Consider the following 13,916-nt stretch of genomic DNA (forward strand, 5'->3'; position numbering starts at 1 on the left):
AGAGCAAAGAGAACTGCACATCATCTCTCAAGAGCGCATGGAGAGTGAGGCAAAGGGGGCCTTAGAGCGTCCAGGGTGACAGTCTTCAAATGAGACCTGAAAGAGATCCGTGTAAGGGTCTGTTGAAAGGAGCAGAGAACACACGAAGGGGGAGTCCTAGTTGTCATGCGTAACCAGGTTCCCTTTCACCAGCAGTCAAGGAGCCTTCTTCCAGACAGGGCAACATCAAAGATGACACGGGCTTTGCGGAAGTGAAACGACTTGACAACGCCAAGCTGCAAGCTGTGGCGTTGACCGTTGCTGCCGAAAGGGCATGTTGCTTAAGAAGCAGTCTCTTCTTGGTGGGACACGTTCCCTCGGGAGCGCCTGGATAGAGCCCGAGGTTGGACTCGGAGGGAAATTGGAAAATGGGCAGCTCTGTGCTGGGCAGGAGACAGACATGCACAGTGTGCACGTGTCGATGCCGGCAGATGCGATGCCGGCAGATGCGCATGGGAGGTGCCATCGCTCCCCGTCAGTGAAGTGTGGCCTTCCGGAAGCTGCACTCTGGGCCAGGTTGGCAGGGAGTCGGCACACGGTCCTTCGCTTTGCAGAAGCTTGTCGAAGGTGCTGGTAAGCCATTGGAGACACCGCTGGATGATTTGCCTAAACCTGTCACGCAGCAAGCTGGTTGGCAGGGAGGGGATTTGCAGGCATTGGGGTTGCAGGAAGGGGGCCCACCACCGTTTGATTTGCCAGGAAGCCTGGTGCCACCGGGAACGGATTTACAAGGGTTCTTTACAGAACAAGGGAGCTGACAGTTAGCCACTGGCTGACAGATAAAAGATGGGCGAGGCGCTGGTTGGCAGGGAAGCAGGTGCCAGGAGGAAGGCACCCAGCAAAGAGGACTGCAAGGATTGAACACGTACATCGATGGCTGGCAGCGAACACACATGCCGGAAACCGATGGACAAGGCTTAGACATGTAGCAGACAGGTTGGTAATAAGTGGTGCAAGGCTGGCTTTCACAACCAATGGGCCGACACGAACTTGCTTGACAGCAAGAGGGTTGGCATGGGTCAGACACACAGATGGTGGGCGGGCATGATGTTTCAGGACAGGGAGTTACCTCAGGGCAGGAGGGATGGCAGGATCTTGTGTCAAAGCAGACTGATTGGTGGCAAGCTTCTTGGTGGGATCTGGATACACAAACAGGTTCCTGGCAGGAACCTTGTTGGCAGAGGCTGGCACCACCACCCTTGATCTGACATCCAGCAGATTCCGAGCAGGGTGGCTGACAGGAGTTAGCCAAACAAGTGGACTGAGCCGGGCCAGATTCACAGCAGGCTTTGTGGAAAGAGCAAAGGGGTTGGCAGGCAAAACCCACACTAGAAGTTGATGGAAGGCAGGTCGTTCGGCAAGAAGCAGGTACACAGTCACTTGGGACAGTGCTGGATGGCTGACGGTTTTCTTGACAGGTGACTAGTTGCCATGTCCTGCTCTGGCAGGAACTGGGCAAGCAAATGGATTTCCGGAAGCTGTCACTGTTTGGACATATGGAGATAGTGGGCACAGCTGGGATGGACATGGTGCTTCCAGGACAAGTGTCCACCACGATGCTGATGCTCTCTCGCCTTCCTGAAGAGCTACAAGCTCGGTCGACTTGTGTTCGAAAGACATCTCGTCCATAGGGGCTTTTATAGGCCTTCGCGGTGGGTGTTGGCCAACCAAATCACACCTTTCTCTGTTATTGTTGATACTCACTGACATAGAAACATTTGATTAGCAAGCTTCGGGTGCCCGGGAGATGCCCCACTTGAAGAGCTTGCCTGTTGAGTTGGGAGTTTTCTTTGCTTAATTTGGATTCATTGGTGCGGGTCCTGCTGTGGAATGAGCTCTCTTTTTTACAGGTTGTTCCCCCGCCTCGCTAAAGCAGCCCTTTCCTTGCACTACCCTCCCATCAAGAGGCCTCAGCCAAGCCCAGGCTGCCCCGCTCTTCCTCCAAGAATGCAGCTGGGCCTCATTCAGACAATCAGGAAATGAAGCGCTGACCCACTTGGGGCAGAGTGTCAGAGATGGGGAATGGACTATTAGGTAGTGAGCCCTGAGGGCAATTAAAGGGTTCCATCTCTTTCTGGAAACTTCCTCTTTGGCTTTCCTGAAACTTGTCTACTAATAATAGCACTAATGATGGCTTCCGTTTATTTACCAAGCCCTTGTCATTGGCTCCTCCCAATAACCTTGGGGAGTAAGCACAGTCACCCCTGTGGTGGAAGTGGCAAAACTGATTCAGAGACTTTAAGCCATGTTGCCAAAGTTGTGTGAGTTGTGGAGTGGAAAAAAGATTCAAATCTAGGTTTACCTAGCCCCCAAGGCTCTGATCTTACCCACCTATTAGGCCTGTTGACATTGGACAGGGGAGTTCTAATGTAGTGTTTGAAGCCTGAGATTTATACAGAAACACACTGGCTCGCAGGCAAGCTGCCTAGACACAACACTGGTATCATCTGTCACTAGTGACTTTGACCATCCCCGGGAACAAGCTGGCATAAGTACCTTTGCTTACCAATACATCCCAAGAAAAGCCTTTGATGTTGAGAATTTGAACATGCACGTTGACGGCTAGCAGGGGACAGACGTGCAGGGAACTGATTGGCCAGGCTTGAAAGCGAGGCTGTCTGCCCCCATGGAGAATTATACCATCTCAGGAACTGCACAGGGTCGCTATGAGCTGGAATCCACTCAATTGCAGGGGGCTTGCTTGGAGTTTGTCTGGTCTGGTTTGGTCCGGTGGGCTTCGCTTCACTTTGGCCTGGAGTCCACAGCATATGAACTCTATCAGCATGGAAACACAGCAACCGTAAGTGAGAGAAGGCATCCCAGCCAAGTGACTCCAGGATTAAGTCCCCGCCTCTGTGGAGGGGCGCATGAGAGAGTGGGGGCACGTTTTCTGTCCGTCTCCCCTTCTTCTGGGCTTGTCCGAGCTCTGCATTACTCATCAGCTTCCGCACCTTGTATCTGCCCACGCTGGCCTGGTTCATGCCAGGAGTCCAGGAGGAAGTAGAAAGATAATGGCATTGGGAGCCATACACGGCTGATGTGGGCATGTTTAGTTTCCCTGTATGGAGACGTCATCATCTACAGTGCTATGTTGCTCAGATGATTTTTGTTCTTATCGGTGTCATACCAATTATTTAAAAATGCTAAAATGGATCAGAAAGGTGCTGTGCACAACAACAGCTACCCAGTGTTTTCTGCCTGCCCTCATCCTCGCCTGCATTTCAAAGAAAAGAACGCTTTTCAATGGGAGCAATGCCTCATACACCCTCCCCCCTGGCTCTAACCTGCTCTCCCAGTGATTCTTGGTCATGTCACATCACTCTTTGACCCTCCCTCCGTCTTCTCTCCGTCTAGTTTGAAACCTTCACAAGGCCTGCTTTCTGTCTTATTCTTTTTATCCCCGTTAGGAAGCTCTCTCCAACTCAGGGGCGGAATACTGCAAACTTACCAAGAGGGCGATCAAAATGGAAATGTGAATGCATTCGAGAAATCATGTTGGCTTCGATCTAGAAAAGGTGCCGATAGCCTATGTCTGCATCCGCCACTTTCATTGTTTCAAGACAATTCATTTTTACATACAGTTTTCTCAGAATGATCTTGCTCTTGTTCCCTTTCTCCTCCTCCTCCTTCTCCTTCCTTTTCTTCTTCCTTTTTAGTATTGTATCATGTTTGGGGTGAAAGTTTACCTGACAAATAGGGTTCAGAATTGGACAATTTTCCACTAATTGTCTTGTGACTTTACTTATAATTTTCACAATGTGTCTGCATGCTCATTATTTCCACTCTGTTTGTTCTGTTTCCACTGATCCAGCTTCCCTTTCCCTTCTTGCCTTCCCTCCTCGGCTTTGGGGTAAGTGTTGACCACTTGGTCTCAAGCAGTTGATTGTTGAAGTGAGTAAACTGTTCACAGGTGGTCCTCATGTTTTCTTTCTTATTAAAGAAACCTCTCAATAAAGAACATCCATTTTTTCTGTGGTTCAAAGCACTGAAGAAACCTAGTATACCACTGAGGGCTACTGTGACCATATTAAAAAAAATAGAGTAATGCATTTCTTTAAAAAAAATAACAGACTTTGGACAGAATGGGTTTTAGTGATTTGCATGTCATGAAGTGTCACCACTCATCAATTTGTTTGACGGTGGTGGGTTAGGTGTTGCTGTGATGCTGGAAGCAATGCCACTAGCAGGGTCACCCAAGTCAACAGAGCTTCTAGACAAAGAACAGAACAGGAAGAAGGAATAAGCTGTCTGTTGCTGAGGGATTCATCAATGATAACCTGATGAATTGTCAGATATCATGCCAGAAGACAAACTGTTCAGGTGAAAGGCACTTAAAATATGAGTGGTAAAGAATTGCCTTCCTCAAAGGGCATTTATAGAGATCTACATAAATGCATGCACATATGTAAATATATTTATATATGAGGATCGGGATAGATTTATGTGAATATATTTACAGATTTAGTATTAAGGTAGCAGATGGACATTGGGCCTCCACTCAAGTATTCCCTCAATGCAAGAATGCTTTGTTCTATTAAACTGGCATTCCATCATGCTCACCTTCCCAACGCGATCGCTGAAGACAAAGTGGGTGCATAAGCAAATGTGGTGAAGAAAGCTGATGGAGTGCAGCTGCCAAAAGATATAGCATCTAGGGTCTTAAAGACTTGAAGGTAAACAAGCGGCCATCTAGCTCAAAAGCAACAGAGACCACATGGAAGAAGCACACCAGCCTGTGTGATCATGTGCTGAAGGGATCAGTTATCAGGCATCAAAGAACAAAAATCCATATCATTGTGTGCTCACCTCCCCGATATGATAGCTGAAGACAAAGCGGGTGCATAAGCAAATGTGGTGGAGAAAGCTGATGGTGCCCGGCTATCAAAAGATATAAAGTCTGGTGTCTTACATGCTTAAAGGTAAACAAGCAGATATCTAGTTCAGAAGCAACAAAGCCTACATGGAAGAAGCACACCAGCCTGTGTGATCATGAGGTGTCAATGGGATCAGGTATCAGGCATCAAAGAACAAAAAATCATATCATTGTGAATGAGGGGATGTGCGGAGTGGGGACCCAAAGCCCATCTATAGGCAATTGGACATCCCCTTACGGAATGGTCGTGAGGAGGAGACAAGCCAGTCAGGGTGAAGTGTAGTAACGATGAAACATACAACTTTCCTCTAGTTCCTAAATGCTTCCGCTGCACCCACTATCATGATCCCAATTCTACCTTACAAATCTGGCTAGACCAGAGGATGTACACTGGTACAGATAGGAACTGGAAACACAGGGAATCCAGGGCAGATGATCCCTTCAGGACCAGTGGTGAGAGTGGTGATATCGGGAGGGTAAAGGGAGGGTGGGTGGAAAGGGGGAACCAATTACAAAGATCTAATATAACCCCTTCTCTGGGGGACAGACAAAGGAAAAGTAAGTGGAGGGAGACATTGGGTAGTGTAAGATATGACAAAATAATAATAATTTATAAATTATCAAGGGTTCATCGAGAGAGGAAGTAGGGAGGGAGTGGGAAAAATGAGGAGCTGATGCCAAGGACTTACATGGAGAGCAAATGTTTTGAGAATGATGAGGGTAACGAATGTACAAATGGGCTTTATACAATTGATGTATGTACGGATTGTGATAAGAGTTGTATGAGCTCCCAATAAAATGATTTTTTAAAAAAAGAGAGAGAGAATTGCCTTCCCAACGTAGAGTCAACATCTTCCATGGATGGATGTAGGTGGAGCAAAGCTTTAAGGACTTTTATTTGCTGATGGGGTGGGCATGCCTCAAAATGAAAAGAAACAGCTGCAACCACTCATTTATAATCAGAATGTGAAATATGAATCTAAGCAAGTATGAGTCTGAGAGAACTAAAAGACATCAAAAATAAAATGAAATGCATAAAGATTGATGTCTAAGGCATTAGTGGGCTGGAATGGACTGCTATGAGGCACTTTGCATCAGACAATCATATGGTCTCCTATGCCAGGAATGACCATTCAAAACGAAGGGTATCACATTCATCATCATAAAGAACATTTCAGGGTCTATCTACCTTGAAAAGTAATGCTGTCTGTAATAGGATAATATCGATAAACTGACAAGGAAGACTAGTTCATACAACTACCACTCAATTTACACTTCAACCACGAAAGTCAATGACGAAGAATTTGAAAAATTCTAACACCTTCTCCAGTCTGAAATTGACCACATGTAAGATGCATTGATAATTATGGGCAAGTGGGATGCTGCAGTTGGAAACAAAGAAAGGATCAGTATTTGGAAATATGGCCTTGGTGATAGAAACAAACATGATAGAATTCTGCAAGTTCGATGATTTCTTCATCACAAATGCTTTTTTCAATAACTTATATGGCACCAATACATGTGGACCTCACCCTATGAAATGCACAAGAATCAAATTGGCGATATCTGCATTAAGAAACCATGCTATTCCTATTGGTTTTTGTTTGTTTGTTTGCTTTGTTTTTATTCCTATCGTTAGGTGCCATCAATTCAGTTCCAACTCTTAGTGACTCTGTACAACAGAATGAAACACTGCCTGGTACTGTGCCATCTTCAAAATTGTTCTCATGTTTGAGCCCCTTGATGCAGTCACTGTGCCAATCCATCTGGTTGAGGTCCTCCTATTTTTGCTCTCAATATTTCTCACCTGTACCATAATTCAAATACATCAATTCTTCAGTCTTCCTTATTTAATATCCAACTTTCACATGCACATGAGGTGACTGAAAAGACCATGGCTTGGGTCAGGAGCAACTTAGTCCTCAAAGTAATAGCCTTGCTTTCAACACTTTAAAGAGGTCTTGTGCAGCAGATTGACCCAATGCAATTTGCCCTTTGATCTCTTGGCTGTTGCTTCCATGAGCATTGATTGTGGATCCAAACAAGATAAAATCCTTGACAACGTCAACCTTTTTTCCATTTATCTTGATGTCACCTATTTGTCCAGTTGTGAGGATTCTGGTTTTCTTTACATTGAGTTGTATCCTTCATCGTCATCAGCAGATGCCTCAAGTCCCTCAGCAAAAATGAACTTCAGCAAAATTATACTTGCACGTAATATTAATGATATTGTTCTATAATCTGTGTATTCAATTGGGTCACTTTCCTTTGAAATGGGTACAAAGATTGTGTTAGTCTGGGTCAACTACAGAAACAAAGTTATTGACACTCATATGTGTGTGAGAGAGAGTTGCATATCTAAGAGTAATTGTACATTAAGAAAACATCCCAGTCCAGTCCAGACCAAGTCCTAAGTCCAATAGTAGCCCATATGTCTGATATTGGTCCATAAATTCCTCTTTGGACACGCAGCACATGCAGTGGTCCCGAATGCAGGAAGATCATAGGCTGGTGGGTAGAAAGTCTTGTGGATCCAAGTGGCAGTGGAAGCATCTCAGCATTGGCACAGGTCTCCACATGGGGCTCCTCCAGTTCTCTGAGTGTCTCAACAGCAGGAAAGGGGAAGGCAGAGAGAGTGTGTCCTGCCTCCAGGGAGGAAGACATGAGTTCCCAGAATTCTCAGGAGAAGGTCCTGCCCACACAGAGGCCTCATTGGCTATGACCTGATTGATAGGCTAGACTCCAACCGTTCACTCAGGTTGACAGGAGATTATGTAACTGCCACAAACATAATCTTTTCCAGTCACTTGGCCAAGTAGCTGTCTTCCAAATTTCCTGGCATAGATCAGCGAGAGCTTCAGTGCTTCATCGGCTTGTTGAAACATTTCTATTGGTATCCCATTAATGCCTGGAGCCTTGTTTGTGGCTACTACTTTAAGTGCGGCTTAAACATCTTCCTTGTACCATTGATTCTTACTCATATGCTACCTCTTGAAATGGCTGAATATCAACTAGCTCTTTTTGATACAATATTGACTGTATTCTTTTCATCTTTTGATGCTTCCTGCATCCTTCAAAGTTTTGCCCATAGAACCTTCCAATATTACAACTCAAGGCTTGACTTTTTTTCTTTAGCTCTTTCAGTTTAAGATATGCCGAGTCTATCCTTACTTTTTGACTTTCTAACTCTAGGTCTTTACATATTTCCTTACATTATTTTACTTTGTCTTCTCCAGCTGCCCTTTAGGATTTTCTGTTCACCCTCTGATTTCATCATTTCTTCCATGTGACTTAGTTGCTCTATAATTAAAAGCAAGCTTCAGAGTCTCTTCTGACATCCATGCTGATCTCTTCTTTATTACCTGTCTTTTAAATAGTCTTTTCCTTTCTTCATGAATGATGTTCTTGATGTCATTTCACCACCGATCAAGTCTTCTGTAATTAGTGTTCAATGCAGCAAATCTGTTCTTGAGATATTCTCAACATTTGGGTTATATTTTGGCTCTTGTGGGCTTGTTTTAATTTTCTCCAACTTCAACCTGAACTTACACGTGAGCAATTGATGGTAGGTTCCACAGTCAGACCCTGGCCTGTTTTTCTCAACTGATATTGAGCATCTCCAGCATTTCTTCCCACAGATGGTATCAATTTTATTTCTGTATATTCTGTCTGGAGAAACCCATGTAATAGTCACCTTTTGTGTTGTTGAAAAAAGTATTTGCTACGAACACGCTGTTGGTCCTGCAAAATTCCATTATGCGATCTCTAGCTTCATTTCTAAAACCAAGACCATATTTCCAACTAGTGTTCCATCTGTTTTGTTTCCAAATTTTGCATTACAATGGCCAGTAATGATCAATGCGTCTTGGTTGCACTAATCAGTTTCATAGTAATAGAATTCTTTGATTTCTTCATTACTAGTTTTGGTGATTGGTGCATAAATTAGAATAGTAGTGGTATTGATTACGTTTTTAGTATCTGACAATGTTTCGATTCTGTCCATAAGGTTTTCAGTGGGTAACTCCTCGGCTGTGGATAGCCTATTTCTTCTTCATAGTCTGATCTTAGTCTGGAATATCTGCTAAAATCGGTTCAATTTGGGTGACCCTGCTGCCATTTGAAATACCCATAACATAGCTTCCAGAATCATAGCCACACACAAGCTACCACCAACATCATAACAACACACAAGCCACCACCAGCATCATGACAACACACAAGTCGCCACACACCAGCATCATGGCAACACACAAGCTGTCAGTATGATAAACTGACATACAAGAAAGGAACCATGGAGAAGACCAATATCATCCGTCCAGAGAAGGCCAAGAGCCAACTGTGGAGTCAAGATCATAAATTGCTTAAAAGAAGTCCACGGGGGCCAAAATACAATCATGCATGTGTCCCATTTGAATTTAGAGATCTTCTCAGTAAGAAATTTGAGGCTTTGAATATTAGTGACGAAAGACCAGATGAGTCAAGAGATGCTATCAAGAACATCAAAACATCAAGAAAGAAAAGGGTCATTTAAAAGACCCTTTTAAAGAAATAAAAAACCTAACTAAATGTCAGAAGGGACCCTGAAATTTGCTCTGTCAACAGAATAGCTAAAGTACATCTGAGAGGAGGAGGAGTCAAGATGGTAACCAGGTAGAAGAATCACTTGCTTGGTGCTCCTGTCGTGAGATCAGAAAATTAAGAGGTAAGGAGACCAATATTGGAAGGCCAGGTGCTAAAAATAGATTCGGTGTGCTAGGGTCTGGTTCAGAGCCCCCCTGAGATTTTCACCCACAGAGAGATTTGAGAGCTTAATGAAACACTCTCAATTCACCGCGTCTGCCTAAGAGCTCCACTAATCCCAAGCCAGGTCCAGTAGGACGGTATCTGTCACCCCTTGCTGTGCCCAAGATTTGAGACCTGCAGTGTGCAGTAATTTCCCCAGGCTGCTGTCTAAAGGTGGACATAATTCCAGGTACTCGGAGATCCTCTGAGAACTAGCCACAGACTTCTTTGGTATCCGCCCCGCTCCTACATTCTCAGGCTTGGCATCTTCCTTCTCCAGCCAGGAACAGAGTGACTACATCAGCTATCCCCTTTCCCCCTGCCCCAGCTCCGAGCCTACCAGCATGGGTAACGATAGATAATTAGACACTAATTTTCAGCTATTGCAGAAACCCTAGGATATTTACCCATGACAGAACACAGCTCCATGGAGCACAGCCTGCAGAGCTGTGAGGAGAGAGCTGGGAGTGACACAGGAGTGCAGCTGGGGGAGAATTTGGATCCAGTCGGCCCCAAACCCATTTGGCTAATCTGTTCCCCCTTCCCTGAGGGTCAGCAGGCCATAGCCCTGATACCAGAACATTCCACAAGCTCACTATAAAAAGGGGGTGGGGGGTGGCCTTAAAAAATGCTTTCAGTTCCAGGCTGTGTGACTTTGAATGTAACCTGGCCCATTAGCACAGCATTAACATAACAAGACAGGAGGAACTCTAATCCACAAAGCACAGCCTAGGATTTTAACATAAATTAACAGGAAAAGCCAACCGGTGCTGAAAACCACAACCCAAGACAAAAACTGGCTCTACCAATTTTTTAAAAATCATCGTATTGGAGGCTCATACAACTCTTATCACAATCCATACATCCATCCATTGTGTCAAGCGCATTAGTACATTTGTCGCCATCATCATTCTTAAAACATTTGCTTTCTACTTGAGCCCTTAGTATCAGCTCCTCATTTTCCCCCTCTTTCCCCCACCCTCCTTCCCTCAGGAACCTTTGATAATTTATAAATTATTATTATTTTGGGTTCCACAGAGAGTCTTTAAAAGACTGCAGATTGTGACTAAACCATCCAGATCAGGCCCATGCTCACGCTGCAGCCCCTCCCTAACCCAGCAGGGTGGCATACCTATAGTCCCCGACCACAGCCCAACTCTCCAAGCCCCCCCCCCACTGCTGCCAGGAACTGAGTCACTGCAGCACCTCACCTACACAGCAGTCTGACCCACCATCATAGTAGACCACACACAGTCTCCAAAACCACTCTTGCCATCGCACAGAGAAAGATCTCAGGGCCCCTCGGTCTCCTGGGATCATGGTGGTGAGTTCTTCCAAAACGACACTTAGACAGCAACATACTTCAACACCCTCAACAAGGAAACAAGAAAAGCAAAATGCAAGAAGAGAGGAAGTCCTAAGCCTAACAACGCTCATAGAAGAAGCAGATGCTGGTCTGCCACAAAAAGAAGTCTTCAGAATGCAGCTTGGTGCAAGACAGGATATGAGGGAAGCAACGTAGAATGAGGACGTAATGACAGAGGAGATAAAGTCAACAATAGAGAGGATGAAGTCCACACACCAAAGGGAAGTACAAGAACTAATGGATGAGGCAACAGAAGGAAAACACTAGACAAGACCTCACCAACAGATGAGGAGAATCAGACCAGCAATCACAAGGACAATCAGGCAGACTTCAACAAATGGGAAAGACAGCCAAACAAAATAATCAAAGGCAGAGGAAAGCCTGAGAACAATAACAGATGCGATGAATAGGAACAATGTTCGAATAATTGGTCCACAAGAGCAAGACACAATGAAGTCAACAGCTAAATTAACACGGGAATTCTGGAAGCAAACTTTCCCACCTTAATGAATGAGAATCAGACATTCATCCAGGAAGCAGAGAGGACTCCAATTAGACTAAACCCCAGGAAGAACTCACTGAGGCACATAATAGTTAAATTATCCAACTTCGAGGAAAAAGTGAAAATTTTTAAATCAACCAGAGGTAAAAGGTGGTCACATGCAATGGTGTTCAGGTAAGAATATACTCAGACCTATCAGCAGATACCATGAGGAGGAGGAGAGACTGGAGTAACAGCTTCTGAAAGCTGAAAGAAGAAATGCCAAGCCGTGAATCCTCTACCCTGCCAAACTATCTATCAAGATAGACTGTGAGGTAAGAGTCTTCCCAGAGAAGGAAAAACTAAAAAAATATGCCATAAGACACCCAACCCTGCAGAAAATCCTTGCCAACTCACAGGGGTCAGAAGACCAACATCAGCACAGTAAGTATAGAAAAAAAGCCACTTATCTCACACGATATGGGTTAAGGTACAGGCAATCGGGTGGGGGACAGACCAAACCCAAGGATGTGCATGTCATCCAACACAAAGAAGGGGAAAGGGGAGGAGAATGGGAAAAAAAGAGGGAGACAATGGCACTGGGGGAGCAGGGTAATAATCTACCCAGGGGGAGGGTATTGTTTATGTCTCCACAGAAATGGGAGTGTGAGGGCAGACCCCACCATGGCACACCAAACCTTGAGGGCAATGTAACCACATGGAGCAACTCATGAACAGAGAGGCCTACAAGGCTGGCCCCAGTCAGAGTCCAACTGACCCCCTCCCTAGACGTATGTGCTACAGAGGACAACACTCAACCTACAGGTTGGGGAGAGGGGCTGGCCTACCACATTCACACAGAAGTAAACCAAGAAGGAAAAGGAGAGTGCGGGGCTAGACCCCACTGCCACATCAAGTCCTGAGGACGACGTCCCTGCACGGAGCTGCTAAGGCACAGAGAGCACCGTTGGGCCAACAACAGCTCAAGACATGATGTCCCTTTGCTGGAGCACACCACAACAGAGGACAACCCGGGGACACACGCTGGGGAGTGAGTCCAGTCTGGTCCCTGCCCCACAGGGGAGTGAACCAAGAAGGGAACATAACAGATCAACAACGGGATCAAAGCAAAGCCACAAAGCCCCTGAGGAGCCCCCCACATAGATTTCAGGGTAGGACGGGCAGTTCCTAGAACCTCCAGGACCAGTGGGGAGAGAGTCATTAAAGGTCAATGGACAGACCTGGAATTACGTATGCTTTTTCGGTTTGTTTGGGGTATTGCTTTCTCTCTTTTTATTCATTCTGTTGTTTTCTTTTTGTTGTGTCTTCGTTAGCATTGTTTGCCGATCTATATAAGACAGGCATGGGAAGCAAGCCCGGGGAGAAAGCAACAGGACTAGTGGTTCCAGAGGGACTTGGGGGATCCGGGGAAGGCGATGGAAGGGAGTGGTCAGAAAAGAACACCATAGACAGGGGAACAACTAGGGAATTAAAATCAACAACAAGGATGATGGAGAGATTCTGAGGGTGCTAGAGCAGCCGCAATGTAGCTGAGAGGAATTACTATGAGGCAGAAGAAGGGCGAGCATGATGGTGAGGAAGGTAAAAGGAAACAGGAAAATCTAGGAAGAAAAACTATGGATAGAGGTATAAACCTAGGTGTGTACATATGTAAATCTATCAATTCATAAAAATAGAGGTATTGGCCTATGTACATATATTTATATGGTAATACATTGAGGACGTGGACGGACTTTGGGCCTCTGCTCAAGCCCCCTCTCAATGCAAGAACACTTTATTCTAACCACCTGGCATTCTGTCCCTTCAGACACGATCACTGAAGACCAAATGGGGGCATAAACAAATGTGGTGAAGAAAGCTGATGATGCCAAGCAATCAAAAGATATAGCGTCGGGGTTTTAACGTCTTGAAGTTAAACAAGCGGCCATCTAGCAGGGAAGCTGTACGCCCACATGGAAGAAGCTCACCAACCTGTGTGATCATGAAGTGTCAACAGGATCAAGGAACAGGCATCAGAAGACCCAAAACCAAACCAAAAACATATATATTGTTGAGAATGAGGGGAATCAGAGCAGAGACCTAAAACCCATCTGTAGACAATAGGACATCCCCTCTCAGAAGGGTCACAAGAATGGGATAAGTCAACCAGGGCTCAGTATAGCACCAATGAAACACATAAGATTCCTCTGGTTCTTGGAGACTTCCTCACCCTACCCACCACTATCATGACCTCAGTCCTGCCTTTCAGTTCTGGCTAGCCGGAACATGTACACTGGTACAGATAAGAACTCATGACACAGAGAATCCGGGTCAGACAAACTCCTCAGGAACAGAAATGGGAGTAGCAATACCAA

The 13,916-nt window shown here is 45.3% G+C and overlaps 1 protein-coding gene across 1 annotated transcript; it reads right to left on the bottom strand.

Annotated features, from left to right (window-relative positions):
- Window positions 1-514: 514 nt before the first annotated feature.
- On the bottom strand, window positions 515-3,020 carry KRTAP29-1 (keratin associated like protein 29-1). Its single transcript, XM_013005793.2, has 2 exons — window positions 2,975-3,020; window positions 515-1,617 (listed from the first exon to the last, which is right to left on the bottom strand). The coding sequence occupies exons 1-2, from the start codon at window positions 3,018-3,020 to the stop codon at window positions 515-517; spliced, it is 1,149 nt and encodes a 382-aa protein (XP_012861247.2).
- Window positions 3,021-13,916: the final 10,896 nt, after the last annotated feature.

Source organism: Echinops telfairi, unplaced genomic scaffold (assembly GCF_000313985.2).
Source record: "Echinops telfairi isolate 266 unplaced genomic scaffold, ASM31398v2 ScPeMD7_7458;HRSCAF=8496, whole genome shotgun sequence".
NCBI classification, from domain to species: Eukaryota; Metazoa; Chordata; class Mammalia; order Afrosoricida; family Tenrecidae; genus Echinops; species Echinops telfairi.